This window comes from Mus musculus, chromosome 4 (genome assembly GCF_000001635.26).
Source record: "Mus musculus strain C57BL/6J chromosome 4, GRCm38.p6 C57BL/6J".
NCBI lineage: Eukaryota > Metazoa > Chordata > Mammalia > Rodentia > Muridae > Mus > Mus musculus.
Genome location: NC_000070.6, coordinates 147,372,817 through 147,396,730, shown reverse-complemented (window position 1 = coordinate 147,396,730; position 23,914 = coordinate 147,372,817). Strand labels below are relative to the sequence as shown.

Here is a 23,914-nt window from a genome sequence, read left to right as displayed (position 1 = left end):
TGTTATGTCCTCATTGATAAGTAGTTATTTCGCAAAAAGATCAGAATACCATTATACACAACTCACAGATCACATAAAATTTAATTAGAAGGAATGCCAAATTGTGGATACTTCAACCCACATAGTAGGAGAAACAAAATAATCCCAGGAGGCAGAAGAAGGGAGGGATGTGGATAAAACAGGGAGAATCAGGGACAATCGGTGGCAGGATCAGGTATATGGGGAGACAGGAGAGAAGGCCAGAGGGCCAGGAGTATTAATAGAAACATACAACCGTGTGGGAATGAAGAGCAGGGCAAATATCTAGAAAGTCCCAGACAAGATGGATGTGGAAGTCTCCCAAACCTCATTGGGAATGACCTTAGCCGAAATGTCCAAGAGTGGGTAGACAGAACCTAAATAGAATATCTCCAGCAGAGTGCATGGCCCCCATTTGAGTCATGGGGGCATCTGACCATCTTCAAAACTTGGACCCAGAATTGTTCATATCTAATGATATGTAGTGACAAAAGTGGAGCAGAGACTGAAGAAAATGCCATCCACTGCCTTGATCAATCCATCCTATGGGCAGAAAAAAAAAAAAAAAAAAAAAAAACAAAACAAAACCTTGACACTATTACTGAAGCCATGTTGTGCTCAGAAAGAGCCTGACATGACTGTCCTCTGACAGACTCTATCAGGAGCTTATTGACACTGTTGCAGATACGTAGAGTCAACCATTGAGCTGAAGTCCAGGAGTGTTTTGCTGTTTAAGCCATATTTATACAACCACAACTTAAAGACATGTAAAATTTAAAAAAAAATGCTAAAATATTGCTTGAGATTCAATCAAAATTCAAACAGTCTTTAAGAGAATAATATTTAAAGACATCATGGGGATGCATAATCTCCATAATCTCCAATAATCTTGACTAGGAAAGTGATAAAATAGAAGAGTTAGAAACCATGGATAGATGTGAATAATACAAGCTTTGTTCCAACAACCAGGGAAATATAACCATGATAAAAAATGAAAAAAAAAAAAGACAAGTTCATCCTCTTAGAAATTACTCTGGAAATATCCTCACAATAAAAAATATCAGGACAAGTCAAACATACATAGTCAGTAATTTACCAACACAGTTAAGAAATGCCCAGTAGAATTTGAGGGTCAGAGTTCTTATGAGCAGCAGAGAAAGTCGTCTCAATCTTGGTACAATTCCTTTCTGCCCACTAGCCTAGCAATTCCTTTGACCTGGGAGTTTCCATGACTTCTTGGTTACAGTTCCTGCCACTGCTCTAGTGACTGAAAAAGATTCCTAAGGCCTAAACTGGCAACAGTGCAGATGAAGGGAATTTTTCCATTGTTGTGAGACCCATGGCAGCGTGCTCTACTCCTAGTTCCACACCTTGCAGCTTGCAGACTCCTGACAAGGAGGGGATTCTGATCCCACTCCACTTCCTTCAGGCCCTCAGTTTCTCTTAGGAATCCTCCTGCTAAAAAAGCAGTTTCAATCAAGAAATGAGTCTTCCTACCTACTCCTAATGTTTCCCATCCCCATGTTCTCCCACCAGTTGTCTTGCTGCTAAAGAGATATTTTCTTTCCATGCAAGGTACTGCCCTAGTCCTGCTGGGTTACTAAAATTGTAGCCACTGGAAGATCTTCTGGGAATGTTCATTAGTCTTCTGTAGTGTGGCTCTAATTGTGTATCTTACAATGTTCATCCACAAATAGTGAATGTTTCCAAATTTGGTGAGCCTGTTTTCTTGGTCTTCAAACATGATATTATTAATTTCCCTAAGCCAATGACTTTCATCTTTTTCAATCTGCACATGATACCTTCCACATAATTCTAACAGTGAGTCTACCTGAATCTATGTTGTACACCCTCACCATATTCTTGTTGTACCATAGACAAGAAGCAGGTGTATAAATGTTTATAGAATGAAGACAATCATATTGTGTGAGGGGCAAAAGGTAAGTTGTGTATTTGCTGTGCACAATTTGGAACTTTTCACTGACACTGGAAATATCTGAAGACTTGGGATAATGATCTCTAAGTCATCAGGCAGTGGGGCCTAGAATCATGCAACATAAGAAACTGGAATATCCAGAGACTGTCCAGGTGGTTGTAATTTCCTGACTGTTAAGGGTTATTTCAGAAGCCTAAATTTAAATTGCCTGGTGTGTGAGCATCAGCATCCATGATGCAGCACTTGATAGAAAATACTAATGATCATTTGAAAACAAGGGCCTCTAAAGTGTCTATTAGTAGTTTGATCCTACTAAGGAAGAGGTCAACAATTTCCAATACTAAGAATAACATATTAGTTATCACTAAGTTTCTCAAAAGTTGAGAATTTTCCTTATTTTTTTAAATCAAGGAAAAATGTATAGTGATAATAGATTTGTTCAACAATTTCCACTACTGAGAATAACATAATGTTATCACTAAGTTTCTCACAAGTTGAAATTTGTCCTTATTTTTTTTATATCAAGGAAAATGTGTAAATAGATTTGTTCATTTTAACATATAACATTTTCTTAGATCCTAATTTTCTGAGTCTTCCTGAATTTACTATAAATATTCTAATAAAATGCTTTTGCTTGGCATAAATATTTTTCATCTTTTTTCAGTATTTCCATATGTATTTCCTGGATGTTTGGATTTCTAAACTGTGCATGAGATTTTACCTCATCTACCATACAAAGGGTACTTCTTTTAAGATTTACAGATTCATGCTATTTGTATGGATAAACTCAGATATGAAATAAAAAGGAGATTAATACCTTAATAGTGAGTTGTATTTTTCTCCAAAATGTACATTCTAAGGTGTGTAAAATGTGAGCATTCCCTAAATGATTTAGGACAAGAATGGAAATCTTAGTCAGTCCTTGAGGTAGAGTGGAGTATGAAGGTTCAGAGTGAAGTATGAGGAACAATAGGACAGGACACCATAAGGACTTGTTATACCTGTCCCTGGAGAGAGCTTTGGAGTTGTGCAGGGACATAGCACAGTTAGGATGGATATCCCTGAAAACTATGAAGCTATATTTTCATTTATTTTTGGTAGTATTTTATCTCATATTCCCTTGAGTCAAAAGAGAGAGAGAGAGAGAGAGAGAGAGAGAGAGAGAGAGAGAGAGAGAGAGAGAGAGAGAGACCAGACTTACTGTTGAGGTTCTAAATGCCTTTACATGTTTTCTGTTTCCTGTTTTGTTGTTGTTTGGTTTTGTTTTTTGTTGTTGTCTTTGTTTGATTGTGTGTTTGTTTTAATAAACTAGTACTAATTGAGCAGTAAGCCTGGAATATTGCATAGAATCATCCCTGTTTTAGTTAACACAAATCATCATCTCTAATACACTGTTGCTAAATTTTCTAATGCTAAACACTTATATACAATTCATATTATTCGTATGTGGGTCAAGGTTGTTATTGACCAGCTGACAATCACAAATATTAAGTTTAAGTTACAGGTTTACAGAAAATATTCATGACTTCAGCAAATACTTTATGAGAAATAGTTCCAGCGATGATGCAACATTTATTCATCTAATTATAAGTGCAAACTGAAAACAGCCAAGTCAACCTTGTTAAAATATTCAGCTTTATTTACAGGGCAATGAGGAAGGAGATGTTGACAGAGCATAAGGGACTCATAGTCAGTCACTATCCTGAAACGTGAAACCAATAAATCATTTGTCACATTGACGTGATAAGAATAATGAATACTGGATACTCAAAGCACACTTCACATCTGTAGGCATATTATAGGATTAAGAACATGCAGTCTTGGTGGCTCAGTTTGTCAAATACACTATCAAGTACAATCTGTGTCAATTTCTTCATTTGAATTAAATATACAAAATGCTGCCAGTTTTATTAGACATTTTGAAGGCGATAGTACACTCTTTATTTAGTTTCCTTTTGGAATGGATCATTTCTATCTCCATGAATTGTTGCACAACATCATATTCTTCTGGCTTTCACACCTGACTTCATCATATAATATTTGAGGGTGAACAAGTAAAAGTTTAATGAAAATGTTTCTTCATTATCATATATTCAGAGTTACTGCCAGCATAATAGTTGACATTATCTAAGATTTGAACATTGCATGAAGGTTTTCAAAAGTTTTCAGATTCATAATTCTCTAGTTTAGAGCACTAACTGTTGAAAAGAATATTACCCGTGTAAAACATATGCCACATTTCCCCAGGAGAACTTTTTTTCCCATAAAAAAATATTTTACATATTTTTTCTGCACTGAAATGAAGTCAAAGATATTTCAGCATATATTATATTTGTTAAGATTCTTGCCTGTATAAATTATCTGTTACATTCTAAGAGATAGGCCAAAATAAAGGATTCAAACCATCAATGTATTTGAAAAGTTTCCCTTTTGGAAGAATTCTCCAGTGAATTTTAAGATGATATTTCTTGTTAAAGGATTATCTCATTCATTTCATTTATAATGTTGCTCTACTGTTTGAAATATTTGTTGATTTGTCAGACTGATGTTGTGGGTACTGCATTTATCACATACAAAATACTTGTAAGGTTTTTTTTTAAATGTATAAATTATCTGATTAATTCTCAGTCTGCCTTTATTAGTAAAGCATTTATCACATTCACTGCATTTTTGTAAATTTTCTCTACTGTATGAATTCTCTGATGCATTCTCAGACTAAGTTTGTGGGAAAATCATTTGTCACATTGACTACATTTGTAAGGCTTCTTTAATGTATGATTTCTGTGATTAAAAACAAGATAGGATTTCTGGGCAAAACATTTGTCACATTCAATACATCTGTAAGAATTCTCCCCTGTATGAGTTCTCTGATGCCATCTGACTTTCTCAGTAAAGCTTTGTCACATTCACTACATTTGTAAGGTTTCTCTCCTGTATGAATTCTCTGATGAATTATCAGACTGCATTTTTGAATAAAACATTTGTCACATTCACTACATTTGTAAGGTTTCTCTCCTGTATGAAATCTCTGATGAATCCTCAAACTGGATTTTTTAGTAAAGCATTTGTCACATTCACTACATTTGTAAGGTTTCTCTCCTGTATGAATTCTCTGATGAATTCTCAGACAGCCATTTTCAGTAAAGGATTTGTCACATTCATTACATTTGTAAGGTTTCTCTCCTGTATGAATTATCTGATGCCTTCTCAGACTGTGTTTGTCAGTAAAGCATTTGTCACATTCATTGCATTTGTAAGGTTCTCTCCTGAATGAATTTTCTGATGAATACTAAGATGGCATTGTTGGGTAAAGCATTTGTCACATTCACTGCATTTGTACAGTTTCTCTCCTGTATGAATTCTCTGATGAATACTAAGATGTGATTTTCGGGTAAAGCATTTGTCACATTCACTGCATTTATAAGGTTTCTCTCCTGCATGAATTCTATGATGAACTCTCAGAGAGCCTTTGTGAGTAAAGCATTTGTCACATTCACTACATTTGTAAGATTTCTCTCCTGCATGAATTCTATGATGAACTCTCAGATAGCCTTTGTCAGTAAAGCATTTGTCGCATTCACTACATTTGTAAGGTTTCTCTCCTGCATGAATTCTATGATGAACTCTAAGACTGCTTTTGTCAGTAAAGCATTTGTCACACTCACTGCATTGGTACGGTTTCTCTCCTGTATGAATTCTCTGATGAACTCTCAGACTGCCTTTGTCAGTAAAGCATTTGTCGCATTCACTACATTTGTAAGGTTTCTCTCCTGAATGAATTCTACGATGAATACTAAGATGGGATGTTTGGGTAAAGCATTTGTCACACTCACTGCATTTGTAAGGTTTCTCTCCTGTATGAATTCTCTGATGAACTCTCAGACTGCCTTTGTCAGTAAAGCATTTGTCACATTCATTACATTTGTAAGGTTTCTCTCCTGTATGAATTCTCTGATGCTTTCTCAGAGTGCATTTGTCAGTAAAGCATTTGTCGCATTCACTACATTTGTAAGGTTTCTCTCCTGAATGAATTGTATGATGAATACTAAGATGGGAAGGTTGGGTAAAGCATTTGTCACTTTCACTATATTTGTAAGATTTCTTTCCTGGATAAATTCTCTGCTGACTTTGAAGATTGTCACTCTGAGTAAAGCATTTGTCAAATTCACCACAAGTGTAAGTGTTCATCTCACTATTGTTTTGTCTCACAATGGGTTTATGTTTAGAAACCAAAACCTCATCAAGATTTTTATTTCTGTTGTGTTCTTTCTTCTCTACGTGGGTTCCTTGATTGAGACTAATGATAGAAGACCCCTTTAAACAGTTTACACAGTCTTTATATGTGCAAACTTGTTTAGTGGTCCCAGTTTTATGTCTTTTTAGGTTTGAGGATTGGAGAGTGGCATCTCTGTGGTTAGTTTTATGAGGTGTACTTTCGGAGGATTCATGAATTATATTGCTAGACTCATTACATTTAAAAGACTTCTCTTGGATATGCCCATGCTCATTGAAAATGTGCTGTGTGTCTTGTTCCACGACCTTCTCCTTCTCATAGTTTCCACATATGCAGTGATTTTCTGAAAAAAAGGGGGAATTAGGGATAACAGGGATTACTTATATGAGGAGTAAGTATGATCCAATAATCACTGTTCTATGTATTCATACTCTCAAGAGAGGTTTTTCCTTTTTTTAATCATTGCATGGATCCTCAGAAGTACCTCAAATCTGATCTATATCAAATGGCAAAAGTGATAATAGCCTTCTAAGATTGTACCACCAACCCATATAAAAAAGGTTAACCCAGAATTGCTCCTATCTAAAGGAAATAAAGAGTGTCCCTTTATCTACAGGGACAAAGAGTGGAGCAGAAACTGAAGGAAAGTCCATCCAGAGACTGCCAAACCTGGGCATCCATTCCATCTGCACACACCAAACACTGATATTATTGCTGATGCCATAAAGTGCTTGTTTTCAGGAACCTGATATAGTTTCTCCTGAGAGTTTCTGCAGAGCCTGACCAATACAGATGCAGATGCTTGCAGGCAACGATCTGACTATGCACAGAGACCCCAAAGTAAAGTTATGGGAAGGACTGAAGGAGCTAAAGGTGTTTACAACCTCATAAAAAGAAAAACATCAACAAACCAGATACCCCAGAGCTCCCAAGGACTAAACCACCAACCAGAGTACACACATGGAGGGACCAATGACTCCAGCTGTTTAGGTAAAAGAGCACTGTCTTAACTTTCATCAATTGGAAGAGAGGCACTTAGACCTATGAAGCCTCAATGCCCCAGCAGAGAAGAAACCTAGAGCAGTGAAGCAGATGTGGGTGGGTGGGGAAGTACCCTCATAGAAGCATGGGGTAGGGGGAATAGAATAAGGGGTTTGTGGAGGGGGAACTGGAAAGTTCTATATTATTTGAAATATAATAATTAAAATAACCAATTTAGAAAAGAAAAAAAAGAATATTCTACTTTGTAGAATCTAGAACTTCTAAGTGATTGATCTGTAGTGAAATGTCAGAAAGTAGATCTCTGAACAATATAGCTCTAATTTTAAAATTACAATTGGATTTAGAGTGACATTGTATAGCTTTGGTCAGGTATAAATTTATGATGTAACTGAAACTGTCATGAGAAATCATTAAATAGTTTTGTTTCAACATCCAAAATATAGGATAAAGATCAGGTTGCCCCAGAAAAAAACAGAGACCAAATGTCAAACACTTAATAAAAAACCCTCCAAACCAACGGCACTGTGTCCACTTGAATCTTGTCCACTTTCTTTTTTTTTTTTTTTTTTTTTTTTTAAGATTTATTTTTATTTATTATATGTAAGTACACTGTAGCTGTCTTCAGACACTCCAGAAGAGGGCGTCAGATCTTGTTACAGATGGCTGTGAGCCACCATGTGGTTGCTGGGATTTGAACTCTGGACCTTCGGAAGAACAGTCGGGTGCTCTTACCCACTGAGCCATCTCACCAGCCCTTGTCCACTTTCTAAAATCATAAATAAGAGACTTTTAAAGCAATGGTAAGAAGAAATACTCCAATTATTATATGTACAGAAATAAAATTCCTTATTCTGAATGTTTAAATTTTTTTGAAATTAAAAGTCTTGACTGAAGCTAGATAAGTAGGAAAGAGAGATCTCAGAGAATATAGCACTGGTTATCTTTCCAAAGTAATCAGAGAAATGTAAAGGAAAAGTTATGAATTTAAGCATTATTTCCCTCATTTGAGGTCTCTAAGTATTTCAGAGAGTTTATACAAATTAGGAAAATTTAAAAAAAGTATCCGTAATTCAACAAAAAGTACATTCTTACCCACAAACAACAGATTGTTGTAATTCTCCAACATCACATCCATGTACAATGTCCTCTGAGCAAAATTGAGACATTCCCATTCCTCCGATGAGAAGTCCAAAAACACGTCCTTGAAGGTTAATAGACACTGTAATGAAAAACTACCTAGGTGTTACTAGACAAAAATGATTTATTATGTTAAAGAGAACTAATTAAGATACACCTCGTGATATAAATGAGGCAAGAATATTGAATGATATTTTCTTAAAGTTTATGGAGTTGTGTTTCAAGACATGAATTGCTGCTCTTCCATAGACAACCTATACAATGATTTACTATAATGCTTACATTCAGAAAGGCTCTTGTCTTAACCAATTTTCTTTGATTTACTGAGACCTTAAGCAGCAAATGAAAGATTTGCCACCATTGGGCTAAAGTGATGGCTCAACAGTTAAGAGCTCTTCAGAAGGTCCTGAGTGTAAATACCAGCAACCACATGGTGGCTAACAACCATCTGTAATGATATCTGACACCCTCTTCTGGTGTCTGAAGACAGCTACAGTGTACTTATGTATAAGAATAAAGAAATTCTTGGGCCAGAGGGAGCAGAGCTGGAGCAAGCAGAGGTCCTGATTTTAATTCCCAGCAACCACATGATGGTTAACAACCACCTGTACAGCTACAGTGTACTCAAATACATAAAATGAGTAAGTAAATCTTTAAAAAAAAAAGATTTGCCACCATCACCATTTACAAAAGTTTTGTGTGCAGTTTGGATTGTATAATATCTTTTCAAGGCCTCTATTATGGAATTTGTTTCCCAGCACCAACATGGCACTACACAATGGATTGTTAAATCCAGTTCTTTAAAATCCAATGATCTCTACTTAACACTACAGGCAGGAGAAATACATACCACAAATGCATACATTCAGGCACATGTAACCAACATATACTGAAGAAAAATAAAGTTTAACTTTATTAACAGATACACTCTAAAATACTCAGACTTGTTTAGATTTCTATTTCTCTGAGAATGCATGATATAACCATCTCAAAAACAGTAAACACATATAAGATGTACATTTGATGTCAAGATGCAATAATGAATATTTATGAAATATGGACTGATATAAAAAAGAATCATAAATCATCAATTATAATGAGAAAAAATATGCTTTAAAATTTTACAGTGTCCATCTTTCTCAAATATGGACACGAGCTGAGTCCTGTGTGCAGCTGTGTCTTCCATGACGGTATTATAATATATTTATTTGACAATCTGATGCCTATGCAAAATGCTACATCCTCTCTAGAGCAAACAGGTAGAATATGAAATGCAGAATTAATGGATGGATTGAATGTCAGAGTTTTGGTGTTAAAAAACATAAAACTGCAACATCAGAGCATTGAACGTTCTGTATAACACAGAACCAATGCTTTGGGAAGATATTTTAGGAAAACATTTCCAAAACCATAAAGTAAGAAAACCAGTATTTGTGAGCATTAAAATTCCTGAACATTTTATGTAAGTTGGCATGAGCAATACACAACATAACAATTTCATAACTGCCATATGGCCTTTCACTGAAGAATGATTAGTTATGGGTGTGTAAGCAAATGTCATAGGTGGCAATGCATTCCAATGAACTACAATCATTTTCTTTGCTCAAACTGTGTTTTCAAATTGATGAAGAATTATTCTAACTCTCCATGAATATTTAATAATTTATTCCTCATGGTATCATCTTAATTGAAATTTTTAATCTTCTAATCTTAACTTTCTTTTCATCAGAATTTAACCATTTGTGTATCAGAGTTGTAGCTTGCATAGAAAAGCATGATTTCTATTTCTTCCTTTGTTTATCAAAAACTAAAATACACAGGTTATATACTGTCTATTTTACAAATGAGCCTAAAATTGTAAACCTGGGGCATGAAAAAAAAATTACTAACATGTAAAGGTGCTTGCTGTTTCTGCATAGAAACCGAATTTAATTCTCTCAAAGTATATTGCAGCTCACTATTGTGCCTGACTTCAGTCTCCAAGGTTTGGCGCTGAACTCAATGTTTTAGGGGCATAATGTGTAATTCTATACACATAAAAACATTCAGATGAGCACATATATACCTAAAGAAAATAGTATTGCAATAAAAAAATAGAAACATTGCCACAACCCTTCAGCTTTCCCTATGTAATGCATTGCTTGGCTGAAGAGGAATAACATAGGCTATATCAAACTGTCTTCCTTCTAAAAAAAAGGAGACAGAAAATAGGAAGGATATTAATTTATGCTTGAAAATTGATGGATTATGCACAGTACCAAGGCTATCCTCTTTAGATAAATGTTACAAATATATTTCATGTGATAAAATACAAAGGTGAAAACCACAGGGCCTACACTACTTCTAAAGACTGAAACAAAAATGAAAGGAAAATAAGCATGTCTACATTGAGTATGTATCTCGGGAATAGTATCTCTCAAGTCATATTGCAGGTGTCAACACTTCAATGAGTACTGTGTGACTTAAAATGTTAAAAAGAATTGTCAGAATACTGAAATCTGCATCAGCTAATAATCACATCAAAGACAAAATGAGAGACAATTCCCTTCCATCATCTGTGCTTCTAGGGAGCTGATACACTTATTATTAGGATTCAAGACAGTGGGCCTCATATAATTTTACTCTATTACAAATTCTACTCTGATATGTGTTGCTTACTGATATGAGTTTCTATATATTTCCATATCCACATTCATAGCCTTGTGTCTGGAAACCTGAATATCCCTGAAGTGCAATTTATGTGTGACAAGAAACCTTACTTCCTCCATACTAATATAAAAGGATATATATAACCTTATCAAACATAGGAAATAGTCATCAATATATTTTTGAGGCATCACTTCCAATAGATGCTCTTTGACACCTACAGTTCTATGGGAATTACATGTCTTCATAGTATACATACCATAAATATAAAATAAATAAAATATAAAGCTATTGTATACATGAGAAACCAAATTGTTATATTTTCATCATCACAAAGGAAAATGAAGAGCATAGAAAATAATCCTCCTAGGTAATATTACACATACATATGATAGAACTTTTGAATGTTTTGAATATAAAAGGGATTTAAAAAAGAAATGAAGACAGGATACTGACCTGTGCAGTGTTTTCCAGAGAAGCACTCATTCTTTTAGTTGTTCTTCTCCCAGATTCTTGGTGAGGAGCAAACATTCAAGTTCTTCTTAAATTTCACATCAAGGATTGAACAATGAAATAAATGAAATGCCATTAGAGACAATGCTAAACCACATTAAAAAACAAATAAAGCAAAGTAATACCAGGGCTCTTGCCAATGTTTCTACCGACATGATACATTTTGACTGATAAAGAGTATGAGTACAATCTGAGGATGATTTCTAATTTCAGGAGTCATCAGGCACAAACACAGAGCACATGGATACCTGTTGTAAAGTACTGATACTCAGGGTTATTACTGAAAACTAATATTTCTGGACTAGAGTCAAAGACAAAGGGCTAGTGGAGGCCAATTAATGAGAATTGATGAGGAAAATAATGATTTCTTAGAAACAAGTAAACTTTCTAGGTCATAACACTAGGCTATGTAATAAGAAAAAGCCTACTCGGGTCCCAAGTGTTTCTTCAAAGACTGCATAAGAACTAAATAGATGTACCACTGAATTCGCAAGTTGCTTTAGAAAACACCAAAATAATATTGCATAAAGTATATTGCAGAAAACAGAAAAAGGGGTATGTTGTAGACTCCTCACAAAAAAATGACTTTATTTGTATTCCCAAAAAAATGACCATAAAATATGTACAGTGAAAAAAGTAACAAAGTGCACCAAAGTACATTAAACAAAGACTTTTTCTGTGGATGCAGAAAGGAAACTCTACTTAATTTCATGCCAGAGATGAAAGACTATTTCAACAGGCACAAACAAAACAAGTCACAGCACAATGTATGTACAGTGAGAGAGGGCTCATAACCATGATATAGTTACAAAAAGCCTAGGGAAAAATATCACAGGGGATCACTGTGAAAGCTCTGGGTATTTTGAGAACAAAAGGAATATTCCTCAGTCTAAGGAAGATAATAGCCAACATCCTACACCTCTCACTACAAAAGATAAAGACAGCTGTCATCATTCTACTCCTTTTTTCTAGAGAGAGACAAGGATGTGCAAAGCCACCACAATACCTTTTCACAGTACAGTAGTGCTTACAAAGAGCAAATTAAGACCTGGAATATTTTCAATGTGTCAAATAAGGATACAGAGAAGGTACATTTTCTCAAATTACAAGGAACATAATTCTTCAACTCAAGAAATACAAATATTTAAAGAGAACACTCCAATCTGATAATACACTTAATAAGCTACTGAAAATACAAGAAAATATCACTTGGTTTTATACATTCCTAAAGAATAATCTGAGATATCAGAAGACCCCTTAGTGTCTAAAAAGGTCTTGGATATGCTGCTGTAACATAAAAACTAATAAAAGACCTCTCTTGTCTGCTAGACGTAAGGAGTCGATCGCTCTCCCTACATGCTTATCCTGTGTTCTGAAATACCAAACTGTCTGTCTGACAGTGTATGTCTACCAGTGCACCCATGGTTTTACATGCTTCCTCCATGAAGTCACCAGAAAAAATACAGCTTCTACTTTAAAACTTGAAACTGACATTTCCTCCAATACACACCTTTTTCTGAATAGGCATAAGTCTGCACTTTTTAGCCTTCCAGTTAATTTACTATCACTTGCTTTTTGTTTTTGTTGTTGTTGTTTTGGAGACAAGGTTTCTCTGTATAGCCCTGGCTATCCTGGAATTCACTCTGTAGACCTGGCTGGCCTTGAACTCAGAAATCCGCCTGCCTCTGCCTCCCAAGTGCTGGGATTAAAGGCATGCACCACCACCGCCTGGCTTACTATCACTTGCTATATCAAATATTTTTAAAGTAGACAAAGGTCAAATAGCTATATGTATTGGTCAGACAAGGCCATAACCTTCTCATCTGTGGGGAATTGCAGGCTGGTCTCCAGTTGAGCTGAGGTCTGAACCCCGGTGGTCATAATTCACCTACATGACACAGTAGGCGTTCCCTCATGCTCCTGGAACTCAGGCCCCTGCATAAGGCACAACCTCCCACAGCCCCCACAAGAGAAGCATGGTCAGTAGTCAAGTAAGCAATGGCCCAAGCTTCTGACCTTCAGGCTAAACTCCTCCCCAGTTACCTAGCAACAGTGAAGACCATAAAAAGGTATGCTCAGCCCCCACCTTGCTCTCTCTCACTCCTTTGTCCTCTAACCTCTCACTTCTCTCTTCTTTTCCCTTTCTCTTTGTCTTCTCTCTCTATCTTTGCTCTCTCCTCTCCTCTACTATCCTTCTCCTCCCTCCCCTCCAATTCTCTCTCTCTCCCTCTCCCTTCTCTCTTTCCCCCTGCATTTCTCTAATAAAGCTCTTAAACCATAGAGTCTCTGCTCCTTAAAGTTCCGCTGGGCACTGTGGACAGTGTTGAGAAATTCTTCCCTTTTCCCTCTCTCCCACAACCCTGCTGGCTTTAGCAAAGTAGCTGGGGGGGGGGGCGTCCCCAGGTAGGCCTTCCCCTTGACCACCCCCTGAAGAGTGGGAGAGAGGAATACCCACCCAGGGATGAGTGAATAGGGTAGATAGCAGTCCTCCTACACCTGACTGACCAGAGAATAGGGAAACTCTGGTGGGGTGTGGGCATCTTTTTCCTTCCATTCTTCCGCAGGGCCCCCCCCTTTTTATTTTGTTCCCAACACTCATCTAGTGTTCCTGAGGAATGTCTCTATAAATTTGGTTCTGCAACTCCCAGATGTACCCAGATAGTGTCACATCTAAGTGCTGAAACAATGTGCATCTTATTCCAGTTGTCTTGTCCTATTCCTTATCACCAAAATGGGCTACATTGTGATGCCATACAGTACTAATAAATGCTTATTCATTGATTAAAATCAGTAGAGTAGGGAATGACATTTTTCAAGCCCTGAATGAAAATGCCTGCAAACTCTAGTGTTACTTTCTGAAAAAGTGGCTACTCATATTGACTGTGTTTAAGGAACACGTGAATGTAGTAAATTAAGACAAGTTTTAAAGTGAAGAACCAACTTAGATAATAAATATATGAAAATATGCACAAAAGAAGTAGATATAAATTTTCTATGAGCGCACAGGAAATAAGAAAATTCTTATGTGGAATAAATGAATGTAATAGAACTCAAGTACAACACAGGAAAGCTATATATATAAAGAATAGAGAGAACAATGTGAAATATAATATAAAACCCACAATGCAAGAAACATCTTATAGATTACAAATCCCAAGGAATAAAATCTCAGAAATATCATTACTTCATTCAGCATCCTCTAAAAACTTCACTATAAAATCCCTACTACAAATCAGATTCAATGAAACATATATGTATGTAATGAACTGCACTATTTGTGAATCCTGGTTTTCAGTTCAGGAAGAAGAAAATGTCCAAAAACAAACAGATAGCATAACAAGACAAAGGTTCACAGTCTTCTCAATTGAACTTAATATATTTCTAATCTACCTACAGGGGATGGAGTAAGGATTACTGTTTAGGAGCACTGTGTTTTCTTCCAGGTGACTGGAGTCTCATAACAACACACAAATGGCAGCTCTCATGCCAGAGTATTCAATGCCTTCTTCCATACTCTGCATACCCTGCACATGTGTGATTCACAGACAGGAATGCAGACTAACACTCATATTCATAAAAGAACAAGAAAACAACAAAAAAACATGAAAGAAAACAACTAGCTACAAACATTTGAAAAACACAAAGAAAACAGATACAATAGAAAAGGAAGATATTTCATTTAACCTTTTCAATGATGGTATGATTGCATTAATAAACAAGCAGAATCTTTGTTCTTGTCAAATTCTTTGACATTGAAGAATTTATGATTTAAAATCCTGAATCACTGTAAATATATATATATATATGTATACACACACACACACACACACACACACACACACACACACACATATGATTGACAATCTTCAGAAAGGACCTGAATTTCTAACATAGTACTGTTCTCAGTAGATAAAAAGAAAAGATTGAGAATACTAGAAACACTTTCCTAAGAGTGATACAATTAAGACTGATATTTAGGTAGCATTTTAGGTTGGATATCATGAGACCCACTTCTAATCAGAGATCACTCAAATCTCAGAGGCATAGAGAATCTTTAAGTTAATGGTGATAATATTTTACCCTGCTCAGTTTCTGAATTAATCATGGAACAACAATGAAAGGAGTCTAACAACTTCTAAAAGGATACACATTAAGAAAAACACCATAGCTTCCTTGAAATGTTCCTTTTTTTAAACCTCTGTAATTATTAGTTTATTAGTATCATCCAGGACTCATGTTCAGTATTCCTCCTCAAATTACATTAACAAATGCAAATGTAAACAACCCAAGTCAGAATTATATAAAAGCACTCCATCACAAAAGCACATAAAATTACAAGAACGCTATTTTAAAACACTGGCACTTTAAGAGAATGATAATCTCAAAAAACAACCCACAAACTGCCAAAATGTTGCAGATTAAACATGATTAATTAATGAGTTTGGATTTTATAAAGAAAAAGCAATTGGATTGGGCCACTGCTACTATTATGCAAAGTTTATCCTCTTCCCTTATATCTGATTTATAAAGGGACAAACCACAATATAGGAAAATGTACCCTTCATATTAAATGTGGCATAATTTTAAAAGCTGACTCAACTAATTAAAAACACCTTTAAACAGTCAAGTTTCCTGAGCAATCTGTATTTAGATAGATGGGCAAAGGCATTACAGCCAGCATTCTTGTGATAGCCTTCGCTGGGACTAAGGTCAACAAATAGTACGACAGTCTTGTATTTTAAGCTTGTACTGTTGAGGATAAATTCTCAGGTCTTCTTTAGTAGGGGAAACTGCAAAATATACACAGTAATGGCAGTTAAAGGAGAGTGCTCCTGTAAGGATTAGAACATACTTTTCTATTAGTGTTCAAGGACAAACTTTCAGATTGCTTGATTCTAATAATCCCACGGTGTGACAGAATTGACCACTCCTTGCTTTGCCAAGTAGGTTATATAATATCTCTTATCCAACTGGTGATGATTTAGGAGATTCTTCAACTATGGATGAAAATGTTACCCCTACCACAATAGCAGGGTCTGTGGATCAAAGCTTTCTTCCAGCTAACTAGATGAAAAGATACACACTGTAATAATCCATGTGACCCAAAATGGGCAAAAGCAAAAGACTAGCTGCCCCTCGGGAAGAAAACTATCAGACCTATGAAAAGGACAACAATACTAATAAAAAAAAATGTATTTACTTAAAAGCATTCAGAATGTCAACAAAACAGCCGCAAGGTTTTTTAATTACAGAGTGGTAATCAGTTAACAGAACAACAGTTATCTTTGTATAAACTGCATCAGACACAACTGAAGATAAAAAAAAAATTAAACACAAAAATAAAACCAAAAGAAAAAAAACCCAAACTACTGAACCCATATATAACTAATACGTGCTGTGCACCAACCATAAAATGCTTTAAATTTCCATGTCAATTTACAACCCCCAGACTGTACCAGGCAAGGTTAGTGGCTATTGAAAATACCACCAGGACAGGGCTATCTAAAGACACATTCGGTAGTGTGTTAACTATACAAAAAAAGACACTGTACCGTTTAAAAACAAATCTTACACAGCCTTACATTTCAATTTTTTTCCTTAAAAGGAGTGAGTTGTATACAGGGGGTTAAATGCTTTATAGACAAGAAAATAAAACTGCTAAAACCAACTTATTCATCATCATCTTCTTCTTCATCTAACTCTTCTTCCTCTTCCTCCTCCTCCACCTCATCTTCCTCTTCATCCTCCTCATCTTCCTCTTCCTTCTTTTTCTTGCTCTTTTCAGCCTTGACCACCCCCATTTTCACTGCATCAGGTTTTCCTTTAGCTCTGTAGGCAGCAATATCCTTCTCACACTTCTCCTTCAGTTTGGCAGCCTTCTTCTTGTACGGCTGCTTGTCACACACTGAAGTGTTGTTCCACATCTCTCTTAGTCTCTTTGCAACATCACAAATGGATAAGCCAGGATACTCACCTTTGATTTTGAGGCAGTACTCAGAATGGAACAAGAAGAAGGCTGAAGGAGGCCTGTTGGGTGCTTTGGGGTCCTTGAACTTCTTTTTGGTCTCCCCTTGGGGGAGATGTAGGTTTTCATTTCTCTTTCATAGCGAGCCTTGTCAGCCTTCCCCATATCTTCAAATTTCCCCTTTTCTTTAGCAGTCATGGTCTCCCACCTCTCTGAGCACTTCTTAGAGAACTCTGAAAAGTTGAAGAAGCATCCAGGTGCTTCTTCTTGTGCTACACCCAAAAGGTTTGCAAAAAGAATGCATATGAGGACATTTTGCCTCTCAGCTTCTTAGGATCTTTTTGCCCACATTTAGTTGATTTTCCTCTGCAAAGAACAGAGTTGCCCAGTGTCCTTCTGGCTCACGCTTTCCCATGAAGTGTTTTTTATATTTTCAGAATTTCACTGTACGCCATCTAACACAAAATTAATTCATACACAGCATGCACATATGAACAAAGTTTGATAAGGAATCCTGGTAATGAATACAAAACTGGGCATAGAGACTCAGGATTTGATTCGCTACACTCTGGAGACAGAGGCAGAGCTTGAGGATCCTCGACGTTCCTCAGGAGAGATTCTTTTTTAAGTCCCTCAAGACTTTGAGGGCAAAGAGACTCTACAAGCACAACCCAAAATGTCTGTGCTTGAGGTTATGTTTCATCTCTAACTCTACGCAGACTAGGAAATTCAACAAACCAATTTTACACAGCACACCCAGAACTATTCTTCCCACTCAGGCTCAAGCAGTCTTCCAAATAGCTGCCAGGATGTTCAAGGCCTGCTCTACAACAATGCATGTTTGCTACCTGCATAGAACAGAACTGGACTTAGTAAGAAGCTGTAACCAAGTTCCTGTCCACCATCTCAGATTTTCAATGATTAAACATAACATCTCATATGGATATCCCTGCCAACTGACCTAATGCCACACAGCAAAAGGAAACTGAGAGGCTGGAACTAAAACAATTTGACAATGGTGATAGAATTTACCTACCCCAAATCACAAATGCAATACCATTGCTCATGACAAGAAGAATGATGAAACAAACTCAAGAGACAGAACAAAAAGTACAATTTGAACACCATTCAATGAGGTCAACGGACATAAAGAGGAAACAAGCACAGGAACTCAAAGAGGACAGGAACTAACTGAATGAAATACAAGAGAACCCCTGCAAGTGGCTAAGGAAATAATTTTGATAATGCAGGATGTTGACATTGCATCCAGACATATAAACATCTAAGGAATCCTCAATCTGAATGAAATGAGAAATGAACTCTAAGCCGGATGGTAACTCAATGGAGGGCCAATTCAAAAAGATAGAGCATGCAGAACACAAATATCAATGTTCCAATGGAAGCTGAAGGAGCTAGCTCAATCAAGTAAGTCCTAGATGACACAAATGAACAAAATTCTTGTTGCATGTTAGCAGAAATATTAAAAGATAAATGTTTGATTCAAGCATAATACAGTGGGGGAAGGTCTTTCATCTTAGCACTGTGGGTGCTCAGGCAGGTAAATTTATGTGAACTAGAAGCCATTCCTGTATCTATATCAGGATACATGAGAGTTAAGTCTGCAGAGTGAGATTCTGTCTCACAAACAAACAAACAAACAAAAAACCAAACCAAACAGGAAACCCAAACGAGAAATTAAAGTTATATTTACTATGTTGATATCAAAACTGGCTAAAATGTGAAAGAATGTTAGAAGACTGCCGATATAGTTCTGAATGAATATGTCTCACTTTTGAAGTTGGAACCCCAGTTGGTCACAATGTTTTAAAACATTTAGCTGTGGAACCTTACTGAATAAAGAATGAAACTGGTAGTAGGCTCTGAGAAAAACAGTAGACCAAAGCCACCTTAGTTCTCTTTTCCTCCTTAGTGACTGGAGGTGAGGATGTGATCTCTCAGCTATCTATTTCAAAAACATGGTTATTTGCTGTCAGGCCTCCTTACCATGGTGGATAGTTATCCTCTGGAAGCATTACCCAAAGTGGTCTTTTTCTTCTATTACTTTCCTTGATCATGGTGCTTTAGGAAAGCATCAGACGAAAATATAGAAAAACATATTATGATTGGATTTAAGGTTCCCTTTCAGAGGAAAAAAAATCATGTCATATTCTGGAAGCTAATCAAGAACAGAATATACGTTAGGTCATAAGAATTATGAGGCCATTTTAAGAAATGATATCATCTAAAATCATCATAGTGTATATTGTGTCTTCTTGTTTTAGGAAGGGGTAGGTGACATAATGGCCTCACAGTCAGCAAATACTGAGACATAATAAAGTATACATGTGAGGTCTGGATGCAGGAATATCTTTAAGAACACTTTATAGATATCTTTAAGAACAGTTTTTAATAACAATATTGATCACAGTATCACATCTCAGATTATAAATGATGGTGACTAAAAAAATCTACAACTGTCAGCTTTGATCAAATGTGGACCCTGTATCTATCCTGTATGCAGTTGGGTGTCAACAGCTAGACTCTAGTCTAAAATGCTCAGTTGAGATCCTAAGGCCTATATACAATGCTGTATCCTTTCTAGACCAATGAAATAGAGTAGGGAGTAAAAATTCAAGGATTACTTAAAAGAAATAATTTTCTTTGTATCTAAGCAGATAAAAACTGTAAAATCAGAGTATAAAACCACCATTAGAAGCAAGACATAGAATAAAATACCTTGTGATCCAATTCCATAAGCATATTTTCATGAAGAATTGAAATATGTATTGAACAATTAATTTGAGGATATTTAGTAAAATAAATAGAAAAATTAAGCCGGTTGTGGTGGCTCGCACCTTTAATCCCAACACTCAGGAGGCAGAGGCATGCGGATTTCTGAGTTGGAGGCCAGCCTGTTCTACAGAGTGAGTTACAGGACAGCCAGGGCTACACAGAAAACCCTGTCTCAGAAAAAAAAAAAACATTTCATAGCATTAATATCATGTGCCATTTTCTAATACATGACAAAATCAAAACAGATAATAATTTCATAAATTCCACACAGGTTTACCTTCAGAATAGTTAGAAGTATATTTGTAAATAAATGGGTTATGTGACAACACAATGATAATGTAGAGTGTTTTTTTATAATGGAAAGGAACGTTTTAAGTTGTATAAGAATTATACTAATTTGTCATTAATTATGGATACATTATTGTTCATAAATCTATGACTGTCCAACTTAAAGTCTGAGTCTTTTGACTCCAGAAATATTCTTTGATTTATTATTTAAGCTCACTCATCTAACATGATTATAGACTGCAAGGATCAGAACCATTTATGATTCTTTGACTTGATCACTATTCTTATCTTTATTATTTGAGCTCATTCATCTAACATGATTATGGGTGGCACAGATTACTATCATTTCTGATTCTTCCTTCATTTTTTAACAAAAAATAGAACTCAGGGTTATATTCAGGTTCTATCATAAAACTGTAGCAGAGGGGCTGGTGAGATGGCTCAGTGTGTAAGAGCACCCGACTGCTCTTCCAAAGGTCTAGAGTTCAAATCCCAGCAACCACATGGTGGCTCACAACCATCCGTAACGAGATCTGACTCCCTCTTCTGGAGTGTCTGAAGACAGCTAAAGTGTACGAACATATAATGAATAAATAAATTTAAAAAAAAACTGTAGCAGAAATGTAAACCTCTGGGCTGGAGAGATGACTCAGAGGTAAAGGGCACTTGCTGTTCATGAAAAGAAACACAGACTAATTCTTTCTACACACAAAACAAGGTATGATTTTTGTCTGACTCCTGTGTGATGCATTTTGTGATGACTTCTGGGCTCCACTGGTCTCATATAGGCATGCAGGACATAGAAAAATATACAGAAGAACACACCTATAGTTAAATAAAAGTTTAAAAAAATAAATAAAAGTCTGTCTGCAAGGTCTGTCATAGAAATCGAATGGAGTAGGTTCAACAGTATGTGTGATTTCTCAGGTTCAGATGGCTCCTGTAGGCATAAGGCTTGTCCTCCCTGCCTATGTTCTTAGGGAATGTTCTCCCAGCCAAGGTTTATGTCTACATAACCAGAAACAGTAAGATTCCATGAAGCAACAATGTGTCTGTTATTTCTCAGGAAAATGGTAATGCTATGGCCTTGGGAAAGAACTATGAAAACATGAGTTGAAGATTATATAATTTAAAATAAAAGCTATTCTTTAGAGCTTTTCTCTGTGGGACTGTGAAAGGCAGCCTGTGTTCTAATTGAGCAAAGCTTACTTTGGAGACCCAGTAGAAAACTCTACAAGGGATAGAACAGTGAGCTATGTTCCCAGACACAGGTGTCTGACAACACGGAGCCCCACAACTCAATAATCCTGTGACTATCTGTCATATTGACAATGTCCCAAGTCCCTGGCATTCTGGCTAAACTCCACCCTCATAGTTACCTGACAATAGCAAGGTATGCTCCTCCCCACAGTTATGTTGCAACAACTAGATAGGTAACCCAGCCCAGTATAAAAGGGGCTGTTTGGCCCCTCCTCTCTCTCTTAAGCTCTTAAATCTCTTATTCTCATCTCTAGCTCTCCTCCTCCCTATCCTCTCCTCCCTCTCTCCACATGGTCATGGCTGGCTTCTACTTCCCTACTCCTTCCTCTTCCTCTTTTTACAATAAACACCTTAAAACCAGGGACCATCTCTCCACTCATTAAGACCAGCTGTTCTTCAATGATTGGAATAGGGCTGACTCTAAAGAGCCACGTATCACCTCCAGCAGCAAAGCCTCTCAGTGTTTCCAGTCACCAGACCAGACTAAAGACTCTCACATCCTGGGAAACACTTGAGTGCCTTATACCCCTGCTCCCTTCTCCCTTCAGCCCTTGGGATGACCCAGTTACCCCCAGGGCCCTCACTTTGTTCTCAGCTCTTTCACAACATAGAGTGACATCTGGGATGTCCATGACAGAGGACCTGTTGTCTGTGGCCTCTGTGAGGCCCAGAGACCACAAACTGCTCCCTCTCTACCCCTAATGACTGGAAATCCATAGCTTCCCACGGCCAGACACCCACCTGGGCCTCATAGAGAGTGCTGTCCACTTGCCCAGAGCACTGGAGCTCTGGTGGGACATGGGATTCCCTTTAAATTCCCTGCACTCACTGCCCAACATTTCTCAACTATCCAAAATATAAACATGCAATATGATTTGTATAAGGGGCTCGAAGTACCTAAAATTACAGAGGTAGCTACACTAATGAGTCAGTAAAGGGAAAGGCATGGTTTAAAAACAAGGCTCATGGTGTGAGGAATAAAGGAGTACCAGGAAGTGAGAGAGTGATGATCTCAGACAAAATTTGACCCACTTAAGATTCTGGTTTGAGTTTGAAAATGAAGGCAGTTTTCAAAGTCCAAGAAAAGCCTGGAACAGATCAAATTCTAATGAGGAAAATGTTAGATCCAGGTATCATGGGACACATCTTTAACACCAGGATTCAGGAGACAGAGCAAGACACACCTAAGTGTACAAGATCTATCCAGAGAGATATTTCCAGGACAGCCAAACTTAGTCTGTGAAGGAACTGAAAAAACAGAAAGGTAATTTCTCACTTAAAACTAGCCTCTATATCTAGATTTAGCAACCAGAAAGCACACCCAAGCAAACTACATAGGAGCTGCTATGTTTAAAAAACAGTGGACTTCATTTCTTTTTGTAAACGTTACAGGTTACTTCAGAGCAATAGTGATAAAAACTGCATGTACTGATACAGAGACAGACAGATTGATCAATGGAATACAATTGAAGGCCTAGTAATTAAACCACAAACTTACAGACAATTGATCTTTGACAAAGAAGCCAAAAATATATAATGGATAAAAGACAAAATCTTCAATACCTGATGTTGGTCTAACTGGCAGTCTGTATGTGGAAAACTGAAAATAGATACATTTGTATAAACGTGCACAAAGCACAAGTCCAGGTGGATCAAGGACCTTAACATAAAACAAGATAGAATCAATAAAATAGAAGATAAAGTAGAAAAAGAGTCCCAAACTTAATGTCACAGTGAAAAAATTTCCTAGAAAGAATTCTAATGCCTCAGGCTCTATGATCAGGAATGGAAAAATGGGACCTCATGAAACTAGATAGTTTTGTAAGGCAAAGGACATAGTAAATAGGACAAAGTGGCAACCTACAAATTGGGGAAAAAAATCTTCTGTATCCCCACACTTGATAGAAGGCTAATATCCAAAATATGTACAGGACTCAAGAACCTAAACACCAAGAAACCAAACAACCCAATCAAAAAATGGGGTAGATACCTGTCTTAGTCAGGGTTTCTATTCCTGCACAAACATCATGACCAAGAAGCAAGTTGGGGAGGAAAGGGTTTATTTGGCTTACACTTCCATACTGCTGTTCATCACCAAGGAAGTCAGGACTGGAACTCAAGC

The 23,914-nt window shown here is 36.7% G+C and overlaps 1 protein-coding gene and 1 pseudogene across 1 annotated transcript in view; both read right to left on the bottom strand.

Annotated features, from left to right (window-relative positions):
* Nucleotides 1-4,703: 4,703 nt before the first annotated feature.
* The window catches only part of Zfp978 (zinc finger protein 978), a 267,146-nt gene continuing 247,935 nt past the window's right edge, over nucleotides 4,704-23,914 (bottom strand). The window contains exons 3-5 of the mRNA NM_001378742.1: nucleotides 11,430-11,511; nucleotides 8,283-8,409; nucleotides 4,704-6,531 (exon numbers count right to left, since the gene is read on the bottom strand). Coding sequence (NP_001365671.1) covers nucleotides 5,162-6,531; nucleotides 8,283-8,409; nucleotides 11,430-11,504 — 1,572 coding nt within the window. The 5' untranslated portion in view covers nucleotides 11,505-11,511 and the 3' untranslated portion in view covers nucleotides 4,704-5,161. The remainder of the gene's footprint in view (nucleotides 6,532-8,282; nucleotides 8,410-11,429; nucleotides 11,512-23,914) is intronic.
* Gm8178 (predicted gene 8178) lies at nucleotides 16,959-17,864 on the bottom strand (annotated as a pseudogene).